General features: G+C 38.2%; 1 protein-coding gene across 8 annotated transcripts in view; it reads left to right on the plus strand.

Moving 5' to 3' along the window:
• DLGAP1 (discs, large (Drosophila) homolog-associated protein 1) overlaps positions 1–25110 on the plus strand; it is a 703239-nt gene that overhangs the window by 296471 nt on the left and 381658 nt on the right. For 2 of the 8 annotated variants that reach the window (XM_011996321.1, XM_011996323.1), the window contains exon 1: positions 21153–21283. The exons of the other annotated variants lie outside the window; for them this stretch is intronic. In XM_011996321.1, coding sequence (XP_011851711.1) covers positions 21233–21283 — 51 coding nt within the window. In that variant the 5' untranslated portion in view covers positions 21153–21232. Of the gene's footprint in view, positions 1–21152; positions 21284–25110 lie in introns of those variants that run through there. 8 annotated transcript variants of the gene reach the window in all.

A 25110-nucleotide genomic window follows, 5' to 3' on the forward strand; every position in this document is an offset into this window, starting at 1 on the left:
GGCACATGTATACATACGTAACAAACCTGCATGTTGTGCACATGTACCCTAGTACTTAAAGTATATTAAAAAAAATGTACTTTGACTTTCACACTGCTATAAAAAAAAAATCAAACCCAATTTTTATTTATTAGATTCTATTTGTAAATCTAGATAACCAATTCCTGTAGCCTTTCCATCATGGGAAATTTGAAACTGTTTTCCCTATCCCTATTTCTCCTCCCAACAGCCCTTCTCTCTTGCCTCCGAGGCCCCACCCATCGTCCACATCACAGAGCCCCCAGAGTGGGGCATGACACCTCTGGAAGACTGTGCCCATGGTGGGCAGGACGGTAATTTCTTCCTTCACTGATCTTACTGACACGAGCCTTAGAAACCCATACCAGTGGTGAATTTCATCCCCTCCTCCCTTCCCCACTCCGTGAACCCTCTTTAGCAAGAGAGCTGAGCTCAGCAATACTCTCTCCTCCGCAGGACTCCCTTCTGTCACTTCTTTTCCCCTTCCTTTTATGTAGCTATTTTATTACTTAACTGAGAAGGGATTCCTAGTCCAAGATTGTCAGTTTACAGATGAGAAAACTGAGATCTGGAGAGGCTAAGTGGCATTTCCATGGCCCTTGGTTGTGGAGAGAGGTGGAGAGAAGCAGTGGCGTTCAAAAGTCTTCCTGAGTTCCTCTTATTTTCAAGTTCCTCAATCTCTAGCAAGAGGCAGGCATTTATCTTGATGTTCCTCGCAGTGTTAATAACACTGATTCTAGCCAGGTGTGGTGGCTCACACCTGTAATCCCAGCACTTTGGGAGGCCGAGGCAGGCAGATCACGAGGTCAGGAGTTCAAGACCAGCATGGCCAACATAGTGAAACCCTGTCTCTACTAAAAATACAAAAAAATTAGCCAGGCTTGGTGGCATGAGCCTGTAGTTTCCAGCTACTTGGGAAGCTGAGGCAGGAAAATCGCTTAAACCCAGAAGGCAGAGGTTACAGTGAGCCAAGATCCAGCCTGGGTGACACAGCAAGACTTTGTCTAAAAAAAAAAATAGAAATAAAATAAAAAATAACACTAACTCCACACTTGATGGATACTCAAGACATTTCCTTCCAGTCCCAGCCCCTGCCCTTTCCACTCCGGTGGCTGGATCTAATTTGCTGTGGCCTACGCCCTGTCTATTGCTAAAGTTTCTAGAAAGAGCATCTCATTATGCCTTTCTTTATTAATTTTCAAAGAACGCACACCATCAATAGAAGCAGGTATCTGGAAGAACTCAAAATATCACTTAGCCCAGTGTATTTTGTACTTTTTAACCACAAAGTCTGTGTTCAAATAAACCAAAACATGTAAAACAATTTAAAACAGCACTAGTCATATTGATGCAAGAACAAGAGGTTTCAAATCTAAATTCTCTCCCCAAGCCACCCCACCCCACTCTGTACCGGGGCTTTCTACGATTTGAAAACTACTGCCCATTCCTTCCCCATTAAGCAATCTAAGCTAAGAAAGATTTTAATGATCCAGGAGGGAAATTTCTGTATCTGTTCTTAATAAGCCCACTCTTAATAAATCAGATCAATCAGAAAGCCCTGATAAGTTCCCAAAAAGATATTGGGATCTCTAGTCTGAGCTTGGAAAGTTAAACATCCCCAGTGTGGTAATTGAATTAGCAGCAGCAGCTGTCCAGGCTGCAGTCCTGGTGCCCTGCCCTTCATTAAAAAGACAGCAATTGATCCTGGGACTCCCAGAGTTCCTGATTGACTCAGACTACAAAATCACTTTTGGGCTTTAAGCTCTGATAGACAAATTCTTACATCACCGTCATACCTTTTCTCCAGCTATGACCCAAAAAAAAAAAGGAATTGACTTTTTTAGGAACACACAGGCCCCTCAACTCCTGGGCTAGTGCTCTTTCCACAGCACCATATTGAACATCTTTTTCTCTCCATCCTATGCTGGTTCCACTTTTATGTGACAATGACTAAGAATAAGATGAAGATGGGGTAAGGGGAGGAAGGAGAGAGAGAAGAACTATAACTTACTGAGAAGGTTCTATGGACTTGTGCTTACCATACATTGCTCTTACATTGTCTTTATTTCTGGAAGTTTCTGGGGTAGCTGTTCTGACCCCTGTTTTATATGAAAAGGAGGGTATTAAATTTGCTCAAGATTATTCTGCTAGTAAGTGACAAAACAGATTTAAACCCTGGCCTGTCTGATTCCGTAATCTGTTCGCTTTCCACCATAACATGCTGCCTCTGCTTTGGAAATATTTCCTTTGATCTTCTCCTAAAGGATTTTTAAATGAGAATTTCTTTTAATCACAATTAAAAATGAATAATTATGGTTTAAAAAACAGGTTCTACTTCTATGATTAGGTGTAAAACTAAATCTAATTTGGAAAGTAGTCGTGTTTGAAAACAAGTAATACATGAGGTTGATTTGCAAAGTGAGCTATATCAAAAGGGTTGTAATAGGACATTATTTCATGTGAGTGGAAATATATATCTCAACCTATGAAAGAACCTTCACTCAAGGCTCCTTGTGTTTATTTGCTTGTTTGTTTCAACAAGAAACAATACTACTGACCCCATGAGACTGCCAGCCTAATTGTAGTTATAACATTGTTAATAATAGTATAAGGTTCTTATGGATAAATATGCACTGTCTGCCCATTTAATATTCTTTGCTTAATTTAATTTTTGAATTTCTGCTTCTGAAATGATTAGGAAGTAAAGTGGGAATCTTCAACCCCAATTAAATTAAACCCAAACCCACAACCCAGACTGACAGAGATAAGTCAGTGTGATTTTTTATTTTGTCTGTCCTTACTTTTTGGGAGACCAGATGGTTATCTCTCAGCATATTGTGAACCAGAATTCTGCTTGGTGCAGGAGCTTCATGCATCGCAGAGTGTTAACTAAATGTTTGGGAGATTTAACCATTTTACTATTTGTCAAATTACTAGTCCAGGTTTGAAGGAAAAGATATGTTTCCCTAAAGATCTACCCTTAGAATGTTGCCTAATTACCTATAAAAGTAAAATTGAATTAGTAAGTCATATACTATCCAAGGTGGAACAGTTACATGAGCCACCTTAGAGGTGGCTGCAGGTATGCAGTGCATAAACGGTGCTGTTAGAGAATATCAGTAGAGTTTATATTAAATCCTTGTAACAGACAACAATGCACAATAGTAAGACTTTGGAAATCTGTCAGAATAAAGGTGCCATACTCAGTCATGAACTTAGAAGTCAATGTCGTCTTCACAATCCTCCTTCTTAACTGGTTTAGGGTATTTCCTCAGGTACATGTATCACATTTCAGGTAGTTCAGTGTTCTATAGCAAACTCTTGCTTAATGCCCTCCCCTCTTTGTTTAAGCCCAGATGAAGTTAATTTAAAATGAGGGTTAGTTTTAATATGGGCATATTTAAAAGCCTCCATTTCCTTTTGGTTCAGTATTTTATAACATATCGCCATGCATAAGAATAAAATATTAATTATTCACTTAATAGGGACTTCTAAGGAACTGAGAAGTGAAATAATTCCCTAAACTTAAACCATGCCAATTTGATCTCATTTATGTTTTTGAAGATGTTATTAGATTAATAGGTGAATAGAACTGAGCATTGCATTTCTTCGCGTCAACCCACCATGAATCTACCCGTTGTAACATGTATTCCCCTCATGTTATTTGTCTGCAAGCATATAATGAAAAATTCTGTTAAATGATTTTATAATACTGTCATTCTCCATGAGTTTTTTATTCAACCAAGATTTCTTCAGCACTTGTTTGACCCAGACTGAACTCTGGGGGCAGTGGCTAGATAAAAGCAGGAAAGGAAAAGTCCAGATAGGTAGCTGACCACTCAGCTCGTAGAAATAAGCAAATGGAGAACAGAATTTATTCCTAGTTGACAAGATAATATGGGATTTTATTTTCGAAAGTGCTCAAGTTTCCCAAAGATGGAGGATATGGTCTAGCCTGGAGACCAAGCCCAAGCAATTTAATCTCTGGGCAGCATTTCTCAGGGGAACCAATGGTATCAGGATAGGAAAAGAGCAGGGAGCTGCTTCCCAGAGGGGCCTAGGAGGTTGCAGGCTCCTGAGCCCAGCCACCAGGCAGCTGGCTCCAGAGGTGGTGGGGCTGACCAGGCCCTGGGGAAGAAATCTAGCAAGCAGCACTGCACTGTTGTGAAGGAAAATACTCTCAGATTCACATTGCATCCGTGCACTCAGCATCAGTACCAGTCGGCAGGATGGAATGGCATGGATGCTGTGGATAGCAGTAGCAGCACTGTGCACCCGGAGAATTTAGATGCCTCTGGGGCAGCCCTCAGACACCTAAATGCTTCCAGGTGTGAGAAGAGCAGAGCTAGCTAGTTGGGAGATAACCCCAGGGAATAATGAATGGGTTTATTACCAGAACTTAACTTTATCTCCAGATTATAACACCTGAGGATGTAGCTTTTAGATTAGGACAATTTTTCTAACAGAGGCATCAGATCCCAAGTAAAAGGAAGAATTTCTTGTTATTAAAAATATGTAATGAGAAACTGGATGAACATATGAGGCATAAAGCAAAGGACATTTCCCTATTTGGTGAAATGAGGGCAAATGAGCCCTAGGGTTCCTTTTAAATCAGGTAGTCTAGTTCTCTGCTGTCCCACGTGGTAGCCACTAGCCACATGTGGATCTGTAAATTTCAAGGAATTAAAGTTTAAAAAAATAACAATCCAATTTCTCAGTCACCGTAGCTACATTTCTAGTGGTCAGTAACCGTGTTTCCTGTTGTTTATTAATCCTTCAATCGACATTTCTGTCATCACAGAAAGCTGTATTGGATGGCATCACTCTAGTTGTTTTCTGTCTCTTTTACTCTCTTGACTTCTAGTAGATTGGGGCTTTGCCATAAAAAGGTAATACCCTGTGGTGATGTCCCAGTGATTAGAGGTATCCAAATTGCCTGGTAGATTTCTGTGTGCCCAAAGCAGGGCAGGGAGGCCCAGTGAGGGCGAGGGCTGCCCTGTTTGAATGCCTGTCCTCCATGCCCTCACATTGTGGCATTAAATAAATCATTCCACCATTCAAAACTCCTTTTTCTTCATTTGCAAAAATGCTTCGTAGAGTTGTTTTGAGGAGTCAGTTATGTAACATCCCTAGTTTTCAATAAGTACAACTCACTTCCCATTAGAAACATGGGACTAACATAGGCTAGAGTTTTGGCGGGATTCTTACTCACCTTTTATTAGTCACTCATGATGTGCTGCCCATTGTGCTGGGCATGCCATGTGCATTGTCTCCCTGGGTCTTCCCACCCATCTGGCGCCGTCCTCTCCACGTGCCTGCTCGGTTCCTCCTCTGCGTTTTGTACCTGCCTCACCATTAGCCAAGTAGGCAGCACCTTACATAATATTTCCATTCTCACGCTGAGTTTGGGGCGGTAGTTGCTGAAGCTGTCTTTCGGACAGTAATCCTCATCTGTAAGAAACATGTCTGCAAAACTTTTCTTCTCCTCGCATTTACTTGTAAATTACAATGTTTTGGCACCTCTAGGAGCAATATTTGGGTGCAAATGGATTTGGAAGTTGGCGATACATCATCATATCTGCTACAGCCAGTCCTTTGGCTGGTGCCGTTCAGACAGGGCCCCTCATCCTTCGACAGGTTCAGTTTACGTGTTACCGGAAAGACTCCTGTCTACCCCACATTGCTTATGCCTTTCACCAAAGGGAAAGAACTTTCCAGAAAGGCCCTTGGAGTGTTCATTATGGAATATCCAGGGTAGTGGTTTAATTGAACCCTGTTACCTGAGACAAGTGAGTCTGAAACCTTTCCAATGCACATTGAAAAAATGAACATGATTGATTTACAGGTGTCAATGTCTGGCTTCATTTGTTTGCTCACCAGACTTCCAAAGCTGCGTTTTTCATATTGCTGTCTGAAACCAGGCACTCTTTCGCCATCTTTGAGGCCTGGAAGGAGAGAGATCACTTCAGCCCAAAAAATCAGAACAATGCCATTGGTGGCAGGCCCATTGGAAAAGCTTATTGAGGCCAGATTCCCTAATGTGGACTGTCAGAGGAAGATAATGTTTAGGATTGCAACATCAGCAGGATTGTCACCGGTCAGGCTGGGGCAACACAGAAGCAGAACTGATGAGATTGCACGTTTGACTGACTTCTGAAATAATCCTATCTCAAAAAGACCTTTGGGTAGAGTAGCGGGCAGGGTGGCGGGGGAGGTGTTGGGCAGAAAGTCAAATGCAGAAGGGCAGGGCATCTCATCCACCTAATTCGGGTGTTCTCTGTGTGAGGCTATGACCTGTGGGACATGCAACATTGGACTCTACACAATCAGCGAACTCCTGAAATTATATAAAAGTCAAGGGAGTGGGTGAGATGTTCATCTTGCTTAGAAGAAAAATTCTTAGCCTTTATCATGTCCCCAAAAGAAATAAGGAGACACCAACAAATTTAAATTATGACATTTAAAAAATTATATGCTTTTTCCTTAAAAGCATAAAATTGATGGCTTTTCTTCTTCCTTATGATAACAGTTTATTAGGAACGCCTCTAGAATAATTTGAGGAATATAAAGTTTTTAAAGAATTATTATTGTGGATGAATATTAGCTGAAGTGAACAGATCCTCTGTTGGAATTTGGAGTTCCTATAACAATGTAAAGCGTGTCGTAGGATTTTTTGTAAAGGAGCTTTTCCTGAATAATCGATTCAAGTAATAAAAAATGAGGATCTTCTCTATGTAAGGGTTGAAGTTGATAGGAATTGGGAATTCAAAGACTTCTAAAACAGTTCTTACTCTCAAAAAGTTTATAGTCCAGTGGAACATTAAATAAATAAATACATGGGCAAAGGAAGAAGCCTAAAGATATCTGAACAAAGAACAGGGAAGTTCACAGAAAGAATTTAAACCTGGATTGTAGGTAAGGAAGGATGGAGGATAAGGAATTTTCCTCATTTGAAATACCATATCTCTGAAGCCTTGAAAGTATTCCTATGGAAGTATATCGGGAGAGATTTCTCTTAGCATCTTCTCATTGTTTGTTAATCTCTCAACAATTCAGCCCTATATCCCCCATGTTTAACAAGTACCTGAAAAACACTTAATTTCATCTGCAAAGTCCCTTTTTCTATGAAACATCAAATTCAAGGGCATGACACCAGGAGGTGGAGTTCATGGGAGCCAAAATTCTGTCTACACAATAATTCAACAGTCAACATAGATGGTAAATTAATTAGTGAAGCATTCACTGTCATTGACAGCCATGCAGTTCAAGGGCCATGAAGTTCATTCTGGGAAGAGTAAATACAGCTTTGCTACCAGAAAACTGTCTTCAAATTCTGTGTTTTAGCAATTATACAACATTGAGTGAGATATTTCATGTCTATCTGCCATGGTCTCCTCCTCTGTAATGTGGAGATAGTAAAAATACCTATCATACAGGGTTGTCAAAAGAATTAAATGCATTAATACATATGGAAGGCACAGACCAATGCTTGGAAAGGGGACATTATATAATGCCTCAATAAATCCTATTATTATTATGCCTGAAAAAACACAGTGGTAGCAGGGTGAGCTGAAGCAAGAGAACAGATTTAAGAGACATTGCAAAAGTTACTGTTAGAGATCACTGTTTCACTTATCAGGGTTTTGAGCACATGAAACCCTTCAGCATCTGTGTTAACTTCCTATGGCTGCAATAAAAAAATGCCCCCAGTTTAGTGCCTTAACACAATGCAAATTTATTATCATACAGTTCTGCAGGTCAGAAGTCCACAGTGGGTCTCAATGAGCTACGATCAAAACAGCAGTAGGGCTATGTTTCTCCTGGAGGGTCTAGGGAGGACCCCCTTTTCTTGCCTTTGCAAGCTTCTAGAAGCCACCTACATTCCTTGACTCCTGGCCCCTTCCTTCATCTCCAAAGCTAGCAGCTGCATCACCCTGATCTGTGTCTGTGGCCACGTCTCTCTCTCTGACTTTCCTTCTGCTTCTTTGTGATTATATTGGACCCACTTGATAATGCAGGACAATCTCCCCGTCTCAAGACCAGTAAATTACTCACATCTGTGAAGACCCTTTTGCTATATAAGGTAACACGCACAGGTTCCATGGATTAAGATATGGGGTGTCTTTGGGGAGCCCTTAATCTGCCTACTACAGAATCTACTATCTAAAACATGAAATATTTTTAAACTTAATACCATTTTTTTAAACTTGGTGTGAAAGATGTGTGAAATTATATATCTAGTGCATATCCGCTAAATGAGATCATTGTATATATGCATTGGTCCCTGGATATTTCATGTGTATGGTGACGAAATGAAAAGACCATCCATTTCTGTGTTTTTTAGATAAAAGAATACTCTTCTAAAATAGTTTGGCAGCGTATCCATTCAAATCACTATTTCCAGTCAGAGCACTTGTAGACGGTGTACTCACTTACGTACTCTGCTGTATACAGTCATTTGCTCTTAAATACTGTTAATTTTTGTGTTGCAATTAATTTTTTAGTCCATGTTAAAAATTATCACCTGCTCTAACATCTTGCTTAAAATATACCTATAACCTCATGTATGGAAAAAACCTCTGAAGCATGAAAGTTTTATTGTTCACTCTTCTTGAAATATAAGCATTCAAAAGCTTCATCCAACACTTTTCTTCTTACATTTAAAGTATTAACTCTTAGTGTCATCTAAAAGGAGTGCTCCTTTCTTGTGAGATGATATGCCCTCTAATGTTTATCATGTGAAAGCTCATTCAGTAAGCTTTTTAGAGCAGAAGAATCTCATGCCAGACAATTTTTTAGTTTATTAGCTCTATATTCCCCTTTGCCTATGAGTAACATATTTGCTACTTCTTATTTGAAATTTTTATTAGTCTCTTAACTTTGTAGTAAAACACCAATTCTTCATGTCGTTTGAAATCCCCTTCCAGTATCTATACATGTAAATGCATACATCTTGCACATTTGCAATCAGGTATTATATATATGTTTGCCTTTTGTTGTATATAATATAATTTTTAATTCAAACACTAGTGAGTGCTAAGTATATTTCAGGTTAAGGGCTCTGTCAAAGGCTGGGAATACAAAGTTGAAAGAACATGACTCTTGCCCTCAAAGAGCTCTCACCAACCTGGGAGGAGAGGGGAACCGATGGTTAAAGTTTTTCAAATAGGGAAAAAAACATGTTTTAAGTATAGAATCACCTGGACTTAGTGATGGAACTACTGAGGTGTCTGGAAAGAGAAAAGTAAAAATGATGAAAAATGTATAGTTTGAAAAATTGGGTGCCTCTCAATACTTCCAACTGAGGTAAATAATACAGGAGAAAGAATACATTTAGATGGAGAAGTTGGTTTTGTTCTCAACCTGCTGAATCTTATGTGCCTGAAGCATATTCAGTTGAAGATGTCCCGTAGGCAAATGTTCATTTATTCAGATACTATTTGGGAAGTTATTATAGTAAACCAGATAAGAAATGATTGTGTTTGAAATAGGATCAAAGCAATAAAGATGGAGAGAAATAAACATACCTCTCTACTGTATCTTGAAGGTATCAAGTTGGTTAAGAATTGGGTGGGATGGATGAGGAAGAGGGAGAAATGAAAGCAACTGGATTTATGATTGTGGAGTTCTGGAAGACATCAGAACTGGAGAAAGGCACTGGGGAGTCATCACATAGGAGGCTGAGAAGAGTTTGAGCGTGAATGAGGTCACACTGGGGCATGTGTAAAGTCAGAAGATGAGACATCACAAGCCAACTTTCTGGGCTACATAACAGGAATCATATGAAAAGCTGTAAGAAAGGTCATAAAAACAGGCCAGAAAAGTGTGGGAGCAAAGGGAGAGGAAGAGAATTTCAAGAAACGGAAAGTTTAACAAAGTCAACTACCAAGGAGTGGTCCAGTCAGACAAGGAATGGAAAGCCTGACCGTGAACTTGGCAATTGGGTGGTAACTATTGCACATGCCAAGAGTTTCCTTAAACTGAAAGGGTAAAAGTCATTTTGTATCATTTTGATAAATGTTTATTATTTTCAATAGTAGTCTATCATTTAATGAAAATATGTATCACTGTTAAAGTAAGCAAATACACCATGGCTAGTATATTCATTTCTAAATTATTTGTCATTTGAATTTTTAAACAGTTTTTTACCATTATAAATAACACCATAAATGTCATTTTCAATAAAAGGCTAAAACTCTTTTCCTGGTTAGAATTCCCAAATATTATGCACATCCTTCAATTTGAAGAAAGCAATGCAAGTAATTCTTAGCATCTTAAAATAATTTAAATATTCTAACTTAATCTACAGAGGTTTTTGGCTCTTTTTGTTATTTTCAGATGAAGACATCACAAATGTCTGGGTCAATATCTAGCCTAGCATGCACACTTATAAGAGCAAGCACTTTCTTCATACTATATACTGAAGTCCTCCATGGATGTAGCATTATACTAAATAATCAGCTGTATTTCTTTATATTATAAGTAATTTAATACCATTAGTAATAAGTTTCTTCTGTTTCAAGTGACTAAGGTAATTTCCCACCTATTAGCTATTTCTGTTGACCTCACTTCACCAGAGTTCCTCAATCTAAGTTTAATTTTAGCAATCACAATTCTCTCATCTAATTAACAAAAAAATTGGGCCATTGCCTCAGTGTCCTGCATTCAACCTTATTTTGACTGGCCATTTTCTAATAATGTCTCACACTCTTTTTTACCCCAGTGCTTATAATTGTAGTTTCTGTTCCATTGAGTTCATTCTCTTTCCCAGCTCTCTTTGCTCTCGTTAATGTTTCTTTCACATTTCTTTTTCTTTTCTTTGTGTTTACTTAGTAACCTATTCAAATCCTTTACTGTTACAAACTTTTCAATAATCATCTAGTTGTTTATTCAGGAAAAATTCCTGGAAGTAGATGAGCCAGGCCAACAGTCATGCAGAACACTAAATATTACACATAGATTGACTCCTCGCACGTATTACCAGTGACCTCTAGAAAAGTGGCCTGGATTCCCACCCCAAGGGTACTTTCCATTCTTGATGCACTTTGTAGACGATTCTTCTCTATTGTGAATCCAAATCCACTTCTCTTTGAATTCGTCTTGGAGCCATAAAATAAGGATAAATTTTTTGGCCGGGCATGGTGGCTCACGCCTGTAATGCCAGCACTTTGAGAGGCCGAGGCGGGCGCATCATGAGGTCAGGAGTTCCAGACCAGCTTGGCCAACACAGTGAAACCCCGTCTCTGCTAAAAATACAAAAATTAGCCTGGTGTGGTGGCACGTGTCTGTAGTCTCAGCTACTCAGGAGGCCGAGGTGGGAGAATTGCTTGAACCGGGGAGATGGAGGTTGCAGTGAGCTGAGACCGAGACCACGCCATTGCACTCCAGCCTGGATGACAGAGTGAGACTCCGTCTCAAATAAATAAATAAATTATTAAAAATCTACCTCCCTTTTATTGATTGTAGAACAGCAGGACATATATCTAATTACTCCTCCACATGGCATTCCTTCACATGTTTAATGCAAACGGTAATTTGCCACTTAAGTCTTCATTTTTCTGCCATCAGTAGAACTAGTTCCTTCAGCTTTTTTTTTTAACTTTTATTTTAGGTTAAGGGGTACCTATGCAGGTTTATTACATAGCCAAATTGCCTGCCACAGGGGTTTGATGTCCAGATTATTTTGTCACTCAGGTAATAAGCATAATACTCAATAGGCAGCTTTTTGATCTTCACCTTCCTCTCCTTCCCTCCACCCTCAAGTCGGCCCCAGAGTCTGTTGTTCCCTTGTTTGTGTCCATATGTACTTAATGTTTGGCTTAAGTGAGAATATGCAGTATCTGGCTTTCTGTTCCCCTGTTAGTTCACTTAGAATAATGGCCTCTAGCTCCATCCATGTTGCTACAAAGGACATAATTTCATTCTATTTTATGGCTGCATAGTATTCCATGGTGTATATGTACTGCATTTTCTTTATCCAGTCTATTGTTCTTGGGCATTTAGGTTGATTCCATAACTTTGCTATTGTGAATAGTGCCTTCAGCAATTCTTTAAGTACAGGACGTTCAGCGTCTCATCTGACAAATTGTATCTCATCCCAAGAAAAGCATCCCTCTTAGCTCATGGTGGTCATAGTGTGAATATTATTACTTCATTTGGGTCGAGACTTCACGTGTTCAGTGGAAATCTTTGGCCATGAACTTCTACCAAAGTTCCAGTGTGTCTGGGAATCATGTCAGGCTGCCTCACACTCAGCTAAAATTTCTAGGACCATTTTTTCACATGAAATCATACTGATAGCTTTCCCCACACCGTACTGCACATTCAGGTGGTTTAACACAATCTAGAGTTTTACATGTATCTGCATTAAATATTATTATACAGATATGAGTGCATTCTAGACAAAGGCCGCTGGTTACTGAAGTGCAGCTTGTGCACTACCTAACTCTAGGGAGCTCCACTTATGTTAGTAGTCATCTTAGAGTGATTTATTTATTACTGTAATTTTCCAGAAAATTGCAATAGAATCTTGAGGAAAGAACAACTTGTTTCTAAATCACTCATCTGGAAGTGTCATTTGAATTACCAAAAAGAATGTTTTCAAAACAATGACAAAATTGGGGAATGCTAAATCTGAGATCCAGTATTTTAAATATTTCCCCACAATGTACAGTATTTTAATTCTCATAATTGTATCCAATATTTCATTGTTGATGTTGGCAATTTTTAAAAGTTCAGAATAGGGCTAGAAAGAAAGACTGTGCTTCCCACTAGAGACTGTCCTGCTCTGCATTATTTAGATACCGTTAAGGAAAAGTCATTCAACTAGTTATGAATCTCCTATCCAGTCCACATTTTAAAATTGTATTTAAAAGTGCATTACTTTGTTACAGGTGGTATTGGGGGAGGGGTTCATAAACTTAATATACGTTTATTGGGGACATTTTATAAAATACCTAAGAACATAAAGAAAATAATGGAAATCCCCCAGACATAATCACTGTTAGCAAGTTTGTGTTGTTGCTATTCTTTGGAAAGACTGATAATATTACTAAACCTCTGAGGAAAGTCACCAAGGAGGGAAAAAAAGAAAGCACAATATAAACAGTAACAGAAATGAAAAGAGGGCCATGGATATATACACAGTAGATATTAAATCTATCATATGAGAAAAAACAAACTTCATACAAATACAGGTTGAATGTCCCTAATTTGAAAATCTCAAATCCAAAATGCTCCAAAATCCAAAACATTTTGAGAGCCAACATGACACTCAAAGGAAATGCTCATTGGAGCATTTTGAATTTCAGATTTTGGGATTGGGGTTGCTGAACCTGTAAGATGTAAACACAACCAGGCGTCACTTAATGATGGGAATACCTTCAGAGAAATGCACCGTAAGGTAACTTGGTTGTTGTGTGAACGTCATAGAGTTTACTGACACATCCTAGATACTAGAGCCTCCTACACCCCTCAACTATGATATAGCTGACTGCTCCTAGACCACAGAATCTTACCGCCTGTCACTGTGCTGAATACTGTAGGCAGTTATAACGTCATGATAAGTATTTGTGTACCTACACATGGAAAAGATACAAATATGGTGTTATAATCTTATGGGGCTACTGTCTTATATACAATCATCTTTGACCAAAATGTCATTTGGCCCATGACTGTGTTCTAAAATTCGAAAAAATCTGAAATTCAAAACCTTTCTGGTTCCGAGCATTTCAGATAAGGAATAGTCAACGTGTACCTTGAAAATATAAGTGTTCAGTTTCCCGGAAAAATAAAGCATTCAAAACTCAGTAAAAACAGAAACCTTGAATATATCCATAACAACTTAAGAAACTGACATTTTAAAATTTTAGCTTAAAATTTACTCAGAAAAATACCAGACCCTATTAGTTTTATAAAACCTGCAAGAAGAGGTAATCCCTGTCATATAAAAATTCTTCCAGAAATTAGAACAACAACAACAAAAATAGATGCCCAACTAGTTTCAGGATTTAATATAGACTTAAATCAGACAAGGGCCATTTAAGAAAGAGAAATTTAAATGCAATTTCTTTCATGAATCTGACATAAAAATTCTTAATAAACTTAAAAATATAATTAAATAATTAAAAATAATGTAAAATAACATGGCCAGATGACATTTATTTATTAACAAAAAGAAAGATTAATATTAGAAAAGATATTCACATAATTCATAGCACTTAAAGATTAAAGGGGAAAAAGCACATAGGATTGTCTCAATATATGCAGAAAAGGTATTTCCAAATATTCACCAGCCATTAATGATCTAACAAAAAACCTATTATAACAAATTGGGAATAGAAAAAAATTCTTAAAGAGTATATGTATGTAGTCAACAGGAACTTCCTGTCATGTTGGATCATTTAAACACTGGCCACTGGTTCTTTCGCCGACATTTCTCTGTTGATTCCTGTTAGTCTATAGCACCTCCTGTAGGATCTTCCCCTAGAAAATATGAGGAAGCAGTTATTACCCAAATCCTGGCAAGCTCAAAGCTGTCTTTTTCCTTGAATCTTGATACTTGAAGGGGAACGTTATTAGAGAGAAAATCTTTGGTTCCTTCTGCCTTCTAACTTAGTGTCTTATGGATCCTGCTCCACTCTGTGCTGAGGTTAGATGTTTCTGTGGATAAATCTGATGTCAACCTCATTTTCTCTTCCTTAACTGATTTTATCTTTTTCCTTGACTGCCTTAAGGATTCTTTTCAAAAATTTTTCTGGGGTATGTCTTTGGATTGATCATTCTAGATGACTTTGCACTGATACAATGGATATCTTTCTAGTAAGTAGATTTAAGGCTTTTTATTTTAGAAAAGTTTTATTGAATTATATTTTAAAGCAATTATTCTATTCCATTGTTTTGGCTTTCTTCTTCCGAGATTATAGCTATGCATATGGTGGCTCTCCTTTGCCTGTATTCGATGTATACCCTTTTCTCTCTAATCCTTCTTCATCCTTTTTGCCTCTGTATAATTTACTTGCATTTTCATTTTTTATCTTTTATGTCCCTTCCTTTACCTTTCTTTCCTTCAATTCTGCCAGTTCCCAATTGACATCCTCCAGCAGTCTATCAATAACCTCCTGTTTTCTTCTCATTTCTTCCCTGAGTTCTTACAATTCTGCTTTGTGATCTTCTTTTATAGCTATAACTGCTTCATTAATGATTGGTTTAATTAATAACAGAATGTTGGGTTATGCTTTTAATCTTTTTTGTGACAACGTATATTTCAGTTGAGTTTTCATTATTTACAAGAGACTCCTGACTGGTCTTCTTCATGTTTCTTTTATTTTTTTACTTTTAAACCTTTATTTTAGGTTAAGGGTGTGTGTGCAGGTTTGTTATATAGGTAAACTCATGTCATAGGCCATATTTCTTATCATACCTGTATGTGTATTACTTGTATGTTACTCCTATTTGAATGAGTTGGATTTTCCTAGGAAATCAAAAGAGTGTTCCTGTGGAGGGAATGATGAGCAGTAGTTTTCCAAGCATCAAGGGCTTCCTTTGCTGCTGCTGCAATATGAATTTTTTCTTTATAATACAATCCATCTGTATAGTCACACATCATCTGACTCAGAACCAAACCTAGTTCTGTTCTTCCTCAATTATTTCATGGATCACTTAACAGGCCGCCTGTCACATGGGAACACAAATGATGCAGTCACTTCCAGTAACAGTTTTAGAATTTTCCTGACCCTAATGAGATTTGCCATTTACCCTCCACCTGCTGTGTAAATTTCAGTCTTTTCTGCAGCACTTTCCTCTTGGATTAAGGCCTTAACTTTTGGGGAGTGGGTATTCAACAGAGATTTCAGAGTTCTGCTATATCTAGAGTCCCTTCGTACCTCCCACTTACCTACCACAGTATTAAGACTTTTCTCCTTGGCTTCCTGCCTGACTCTGACTTCGGAGTTTGAAGATTTTCTGCTGGTTTTGCTGAAAATGTAATTTGTGGGTGTTTCTTTTCATTTCATTGTATTGTTGTTTTGTTGTTTGGAATAGATTCCAGGAGAAGTGAGAAAATTCAGCTCCTATGAAAACCAGTCCTGTTACCATTTAGAAATCTTTTTCACCTGTTTTTTTTCTTTTTCTATAAAGATGATTTTGTATAAGAGATCTCAGTGTGTGTTTACCTATCAACCAAGTTAATCTTCAAAAATAAAAAATAAAAATAAAGCACAGTCAGCTTAGCATACTACATCTTTGTAAACCTGGGTTGTTTCTTTAAAAACTTGCAGACTTTCCATTAACAGCCTGCTCTGGGATGATGCTGAGATGTAAAGTCAAGCCTATCATGCTACTATATACAGAATATGTTTCTCTAAAGCTTCGAAAGTCTTGTCTATCTTCAGTGTTTTGTCACCACCATTTCTTTTCACAATCTTTAAGAATGCCCAGGTTGATTTTGGGGGCCCTATCAAAAGTTCTTTGTGGTATAATTTGTCAAGCACTTAATATTTTTAGGCGTGTCCTCTTTTTAAAAAGAAAAATGTCTTCATTGGGAAACTTAAATTATTAATATAATGCATCTTATAATATTTTAAATCAACATCCCACATGCTCATTGTTTAATTTCTTTTATTTATTTATTTTTTTTGAGACGGGATCTTGCTCTGTCGCCTAGCAATTTAAGAGCTCTGTCATTCATTCATTCAAAAATATTTATTAAATGCCTACAATCACTAGGCCCTGAGTAGAGGCAAAGGATACCACGATAATCAGAAACAGAGATGATTCCTGCTCTTGTGCTCCCATTGTTCAGTGGTGAGATAAATATTCTCAAATCAATCACACAAATGAATGTCAGTTTACTACCATGATAAGGGCTACTGTTGAATTATTCTGAGAGCTCTGCCCTGGTTCTCTGGCAGTGAAATGTCTGCAATCAGGGCTGTCCCTTTTTTCATTGGCAGCAATGATAGTGGAATTCAACTTTCCACAGGACTACGGCCCCATGGAGTCTAGGGCATGGGGAAATGGTGTTTCTTAGCACTCCCCTATACGTCTAGCACCTGAGAGCTTCTGTAGTGTTCTTGATCTCAAAGTGTTTATTTCCTGCCTCCCTCCATGCAAGGCACCCTTCATACTCATTCTATTAGAAGAGTGGCTAGCAGAGACTCCGTTCTCTCCACAGTGAATTTAACAGAGACTCAACCTGAAGTGAGTGTCTTTGGAGACACTAGAAGTGTAGTGACCCATACACCTTTTGAACTTTCTGCTCATAAGTAAAGCATATCCCACATGATCACTTGGCTCGATACCTACAAAAGAGATTAGGTAATCGCATATTGACTTGAGATGTTCAGCAAAGCATACCATAGGAAGTAAGACTGGGATGAGGTCAGAAGGAAATCTAGACTTAATTAGACAATGAGCCAAGGGAATCATGTCTCAAGTAGAGGGAAGAGCGTATGCAAAGGCAGAAAGAAACAAAAGGGTGAGAAACGAATCTAGCATGGCTGGATCACCAAAATAGTACAAGATGAGTCTGGAAAGATGCAGGACCGTGTCACAGGAGCCCAGAGGTCACGTTTAACGTTTGAATCTTTATATCCTTGTTAGTATTTGGGGGGAGGAGCGAAGAAAGCTAATACCTACTTTGCCCTCTGAAAACATCCTTTTGGATGGAGTAGAAGGAGAAGGACAATGGAAGAGGAGAATCACTTAGAAGACAAATATAATATCCAGGTGCAAGAAAATGGTTAGTGGGACTAGGATGGTGACAGTGATATTGGGGTAAGTGGGTGGTTTCCAGAGATTTCAAATCAATATCTCTTGGTAATATGGCAGGAGAAGGAAGTGTCCAAAAAGAGTACCCAGGTTTCTGACCTGCATAGACGACAGTGGTTCCATTCACTGAAGTACAGAACTCTACAGGAGCCCCAGTACATTTACTGCTGGGGTGGAGATGGGGGCGGGAGAGTTTGGTTTTGAAGGTGCTATGTATGTATGCAGCACTTTCAAGTATCTAAGTGAAGTTGGCAAGTACCTGACTCTCACATGGGAGTTCTGGAACAAAAATATAAATGTATGAGTCATCTGCACAGAAGAGGTTTTGATGGGGTTCAAATTTCTCTTTACCATGCTTCTTCTACCTTTTAAAATTTGAAGATCATGTCCTCTGATAGAGAAAATAGTAGAAAAATAAAAGTGTGAGAGTTTGATATTTGTCCTTCTCCCTACTGCTCCTCCTCCTCTTCCTCCTCTTTCATTATCATCTGTTCACATTGTACCATCTGGAAAAAGCCTTGGGATTTTCCTTGTTCTATTCATTCCAAGCCATCTCTTTTAAAAAGTCTTTTTTGCTTTTACCGTCCTTGGCTTTTTTTTTTTTTTTTTTTTTTTGAGACAGGGCCTTGCTCCATCGTCCAGGCTGGAGTGCAATGGCACGATCATGACTCACTGCAGCCTCGGACACCTGGGCTCAAAGGATCCTCCCACCTCGGCTTCCTAATCAGCTGGGACTACTTGCATGCTAATTTTACTTGGTTAATTTTTTTATTTTCTGTAGAGACAGGGTCCCACTATGTTGCTCAGGGTGGTCTCAAACATCTCAGCTTCCCAAAGTGTTGGGATTACAGAAGTGAGCCATCGTGCCTGGCCCTTGGCTCTTTTTAAAATTCACAAACCTCATTTCATTCTGGGCTTTAGCCCTTTTGGGGCACTTCGTGTAGACACTTATCACTTACCTGTGTTCTTTCTTGATTGTGAACCCATCTCTTATGCTTAAAACAGGTTTTTTTCATTGGAATACTTCAGAATCCTCATTGTGCAATTCTTTCGGTTTCTTTCTAGGCTTCTTTTATTCTCATCTGGATCATTTGATAGGATGTTGCTATAATTACGTTTTGTGATCCTACCTTCCCTTGAATCTCCTGCCCTTTCATGCTATTGATCAAACACAGCTCTCCCCCCATCTCATTCTCCTCTGTCTTCCTCTTCCTCTTTCTTTTACTTCCTCCGCTTCATCTTTATTCTCTTCTTCCTCTTCCTTCTTGTCCTCCTCTTTTTCCTGGTGCTCTCACTCTTGCAGATTTGGGGATTTGTTTTCTTACTGAAAGTTAGCCATGATAAAACACCGGTACAGGTGGTTCTTGAAATACGTCTGCAGCCTTCTAGTCCTCAAGAGCATCCCACATTTGGGGTCATCCTTTCTCTTCCCTAACCTCTCCCTATCTGCCTTGTGTAGAATGTATTATATATAACTCATTCATATAATTATAAACATATGACAATGTTCTTTTGGCAAATTAATAATTTTATACATCTTTTTTTTTTCAGAATGAGGATTTATTTTCTTAGGCCAGTGCTATCCTGATACCCAAACAAGAAAAAGATATTACAAGAAAAGAAATTTACTGACCTATCTTCCTCATAAAATAGACATGCAAGCCCTTAACAAATTGAATACATCAATATATTGAAAAGATCATATATCACGAGCAAGCAAATATTATCTTAGGGATATAAAGTTGATTTAATATTCACAAATCAATGTAATGCATCATGTTAAAATAAGTTTTATTGTGATATTATTTACCCATTTAAAATATACAATTTAATGGTTTTAGTGTATTCACAGTTGTGCAGCCATCACCAAGATCTAAGATAAGAATATTTTCTTCGCTCCAATAAGGAATCTTGTACCTGTTAGCAGTCACTTCCTAGTCCCCCTATCCCAGGTGCAGGGCAATCACTAGTCTACTTTTCTGTCGCTGTAGATTCTGCCTTTTCTGGACATTTCATATAAATAGAATCTTATGATATGTGATCTTTTGAGACTGGCCTCTTTCAATTATCATACTATTTTTAAGATTTATCCATGTTATAGCAGGTATTAATATGTCATTTCTTTTCATTCCAAATAATGTTTTATTGTATGGATATACTACATTTTTAATCCTTTCATCAGTTAGTGAATATGAGGATTCTTTCCACTTTGTGACTATTGTGAATAATGGTGCTATGAACATTTGTGTATAAATGTTTGTATGGACATTTGTTTTCATTTCTTCTGGTATATCCCTGAAAGCATAATTGCTGGGTCATATGGTGACACTATCCTTAACACTTTGAAACAAACCAATCATTTAATTATGATTTTCCTTATCATTTCTTATTAAATGCACCCATGCTTTTATTAATTCAGTAGAGGAAAGTTTTGGCATTTGGTTTTGTATGGTGACAAAGAAATGAAAGGTGTAAGTCTTTGCTCTAAACTGAAATTGTTTTGCTCAGTCGTATTGTCCTTGTCTGTTGATAACCTACAAGTGATCTTACTGATGTGGTTGCAGATTGCACTCAGTAAAGCTGGATTTTAGTAAATGCTGCTCACTTAAAACTTAGAAAGTGAAATATTTGGAAGAGGACGCTGCAACTGTTCCTTTGCCCCATCTCGAAATGAGACACACACACACACACACTTTAAATAAGTTTTACTGAGATGTTGCTCTATGGAAGTCAATTTTTTAAAAAATGAAAAGTGTTTGCCAAGAGATTTCTAAAATATGTTTAATTCTTTTGAAGAAAGTGAATGAATTATTGAGAAGTATTACTTAATTTTTCTCTAAAAGAGAATTTGATATCTCAAGGATGAAAATCTATTGTTATTTTACTCCTTAAAATCTGTTTGTTAGCTGACTGAATGTTCTATCCAATTTGTGCATGTGCACACTTCAACATTGTAAAAGGCATCTGCCTTTCCATCACTAGTCAAACAACCAGGCACGCTTCTTCTAGCAAGCTGCAGGGACCGTTCCCTCATGGGGACTTGCCTTTGACAGAATATATGTTACCCCCTATATGTGCTGCAAAGTGATCAACAGCCCAGAATTTACTGAGATAATGAAAGATAGCAATATGATTTTGCTGGGACAGTGAGCATGCCAGACACTATAAGGATAACTGCTATGCAAAATTGCACAGGCTGAAAAATCTGCACTAAGTATTCACTTAAGTGTTATTCTTCAGTTATAGGGTTTTATTTCATTAAGTATCTTTATATGAATGAAGATGTAAAGTTGCAAGTCTTGAGTTGTGAGCCATGACCAACCACTCTCCCCCCACCCCCAAGTCCTGTGTTTACTGCCTCACTCAACCACTTAGAATCGGCAAATCATAGAGAGAAGCTAAATGCTCTCAGCTGCACTACACCAAATCAAAGCTGAGATGAATAATGAACTTAATTTTCCATAAAGACATTCTGTTTGGCATTCCAGCTAATAAGGTAAGCTAATAGCAATTCCGGGCTATGGAAAGGAAAAGAAATCGTTTCTTTGTGCTTGATTTCTGTGCTAATCCATAATCTTTCTTTTAACATGCTGGAGTTAATTTCATGTTTCATGATGTCTGTGAATTGGGGATGAACAATTTTATAAAGAGTACCCCCAACATAGCCTTTTCCTCTGATTAGGTTGCTTATGGTACTTGCAGGGCTAAGGGAGAAATCCAGCTTTTTAATAAGAATGAAATGTGTATATTAATATTTTTATCATCTATAGTACGGAGTGAATTTAGTTAAACAGCAGAATATTTAGATGCAGCAAAGACAGGCTAAATTACTTAAGCACTGATTGTTGAATATATTTAGTATGATATAGTGTAAATTGATGTTGAATTTGCTGTAAACTGCAAAGAAAAGCAGAATACATACATCATGTTGATTTCTGAATCATTTCATTTCTAAGTACATGTTATTCTAGAGAAGGTAGTAATTTTCAGTTGCTAAAATTATTCCACAGCTTCAGTTTAGGTGAGTTTTATTTTGTAAAATTGGATTTTTAAAATAACAGCATGCTGGTAATGTGAATTTTTGTTATTACTTTTTTTGATTCACTATGGCGGCAATGATTTTGGTTCATGTGGAAAATTGTCCACTAAGTTTATGGAATTAGAAACCATCAGGTCTCTCTGAGACTTCTATTGCTACCTTGGTTACTCTATCTCAAAAACAAGAAGTGATGAGGCAATTACTAGGTTGGCTTCACTTTTTGCGATATAGCTTTCTGGTGTTTAACACAGGGATCTTGATTTTCATCAGATGGTAGCAGAAATTCCTGAAACTAGAAAAGGCTTAGCAAGCTGGGGAAGAAATTATCGTATTTTCTTTTCTAGAAGAATGACAAAAATGGAAAATATAACTAAGATTTATGTTTTCAGACATTCTGAGCTTGCTGCCGTGTCACCTGAAAAATCAGAGACTTTAGGCTCACAAAGTAGGTGACCTCAAAAGGTATTTCAGAAGGTCTATTCAAAAACAGCCAAAGCATGTGGGAAATATTGGAGAAATAGGAAATGTCCCTCCTATTCCTACTGTCTCATCTTTGTACTCTGTTTTTATGCATGCGAGACGAGCTGTGGGCACAGGTGTTTTTGTTGCATAGAAGCCTTTAAACACCACAATCAGACTTTTATAGATAAAGAAGAACATTTATTTCATCCCCTGAAATTGTTCACAGTGTCTGTTTTTCCTAGAAGTATACACAGGATGCTGAGAGCTTGAGCACAGGTATTTAGCTGCCACATATAACTTACTTCCACCCAAAATATCATCGATGGTTCCCCTAAAATTTTTAGGCATTTCTCTTGAAATGCCTGTAATTTAGTAGACCATCAAGAAGTAGGAGTGTGGAATGGAATTTCAATCTATCACACTTAATTTTTAAGAACAATAAGACAGACGTATGTTACCTATTCATACTTAGATGTTTGATTTCACAGCCATTCTGTCTTTGTAAAATTATATTGGAGGCTCAAACTTGTGGATTGTTTTGGATTTGAAAGGTGTTCATTTTGTTTTCTTCTTTTCTACCTTTCTCTCTCACCCCTCATCACTCCAGAGCATCCTGGGCTGCTCCATGCACTTTTATGCTTACTTAAGTCTGCTATTTTTCCCATTTTCTTTCTCCCCAATAACAGTAATTCAGAACCTATGGATTGATCTATGTTCATTTTAAGGGTGGCAGAAACAAACTAGGAAACAAATTTTTGTAACCACCATGATGTGGTCTTCTATTTCCTGCCATTTGTGCAATCAGAAGACTTTTATACCAGCGGAGCTTTTTATCCACAATTGCTCCATAAAACCAACTTGAGGATGAAAATGTGCAAGGCTCCTTGGCCAACATCAGTTTCATGATCTTTTGTCTGTAGTGGTCAACCCATGCATGCTGGGAGTTGAGATGCACAGTTGTTAGCCCTTGAAGGTATTTTTAGCAATGCCAAATGCAAGGCATGTATTATTTACAAACTCACACATTAGCTCTGTGTTAGTTAATTAATGGAGAAAATCTAGAGAAAGCAACACCACCACCTTCCCTACATACACACACACATCAAAGGCCACAGAGCAGGTACCAGCTGAGGACAGTGGTGACTGAGGCAGCAGCATCAGTACAGAAGGCCCACAGTCATAAGAAGTTCTTGGCACCATTGCGAAAAGGCCTAACAGAAGGCAACAAACAGATTTGTTCCCAAATACACGTGAAGCTCATTCTTGGGGACAGTCAGAATTAACTGGGGAAGGAACAAAGATGAGAGAGGACTAAAATATCACTGGACTTGGTTATTACTGTTAATATGACCTCATATCTTCTCACAGGTTGGGGTACACAAAGATATCTAGGTTACAAAAATAAAGGCATGACACAAAAACCTATCATGTCAAAAACTGCACTCAGTATCTCCCCAAGAGCCTGCTACCCCGTGTTTCCTACCCCTGTAAATCACACCACTATCTATGCATTTTTTTAACCCTGAAACATGGGGCCAATCTTGATACCTCTCTCTATTTCACCCTCATGTCACTCCTCCAAGGCAGACTCATAAAAGTTAGTTGAATGAATGAATGAATGAATGAATGAATGAATGAATGAATGAATCAGTAGAGAAGGAAAAAAAAAAAAACACCAAATCTCATTTCTCTCCACTTCTCGCCATTCCCTTTGCCACAATCCCAGTTAAACCTCCATCATTTCTCAGCTAGACTATTGCAGATATCCCCTAGTGGTCTTCCTGCCTCTAGTGTCTCCTCAATCCAGTTCACTCTGCACATTATAGCCCAAATGATCTTTCTAAAATACAGATAAAATCACTAAATCTTCTGCTTCAAAATCCTTCACCAGTTCCTCTTCACCCTTGGGATAAAGTCCAAACTTCTTAACATGACTTACAGAGTATGATGTAGCTGGGGACCTTTTTCCTTCACAATCTCATTTCCTAACACTGCCTCTGTCCACTCTGCATTTCAGCCATGCTGGTCTACTTTTCCCTTTCTTAGCAGTGCCATGTTCTCTTGCCCAGGAGCTTTGCATGAACTGCTTCCTCCTTTGTCTCTTCTGCCTGCCTACAACCTCCCCTCACCCCCTATCCCCCACCCCGCCAAGCTCCTCTCTTCCCTACTTAACTTCTTCCCAACTTTCCAGTCTCATCTAAGATGGTATTTCCTCCAAGAAGCCTTCTCTGACTGCCCTAGTTTAAGTGAGGTACCCTCTCCCAATATGCTCTCATAGCACCCATCATTTCCTTATCATGCTTCTTCTATCTTAGGTAGGATTGCCTAGTTTCTTGTTTGACTCTTCTGCTAGATCATTTCATGAAAGAACATAGCTGGTCTCTTATTCATAGTTGTGACCTGTGATCCAACACCATGCCTGGCACAGGGTGAATTCTCTCTGAATGCACAAATAGCTAGCTGGACTCTTTCACAAGCCGTATTACCTTTTGTCTTGCTGAGGTTGCAGAAACCAGATGCAATGATTCTTTATGCTACTCATTCCTGCAGAGTACTGTGCTAAGGTGGTTCATATAATTTCCTGAATCTTCATGTTGTCGTTCCTGTTTTGTAAATGAAGAAACTGAGGCTCAAGTTGTCATGAATGACGCTGATATTACGGAATGGGACCCTCAGTCTGTTTGACACCAGGGACCAGCTCTTTCTATTTTCCACGTGATCTACTGCCTTCTTAGAATAAAAGAAAAAGTTTATTCTTAAAAATGTATAGTGATCATTTTTTAAATCCTTAATTTCTCACTGCCTGCCAGTGTTCATTTGCC

This window comes from Mandrillus leucophaeus, unplaced genomic scaffold (assembly GCF_000951045.1).
Source record: "Mandrillus leucophaeus isolate KB7577 unplaced genomic scaffold, Mleu.le_1.0 Scaffold51, whole genome shotgun sequence".
NCBI classification, from domain to species: Eukaryota; Metazoa; Chordata; class Mammalia; order Primates; family Cercopithecidae; genus Mandrillus; species Mandrillus leucophaeus.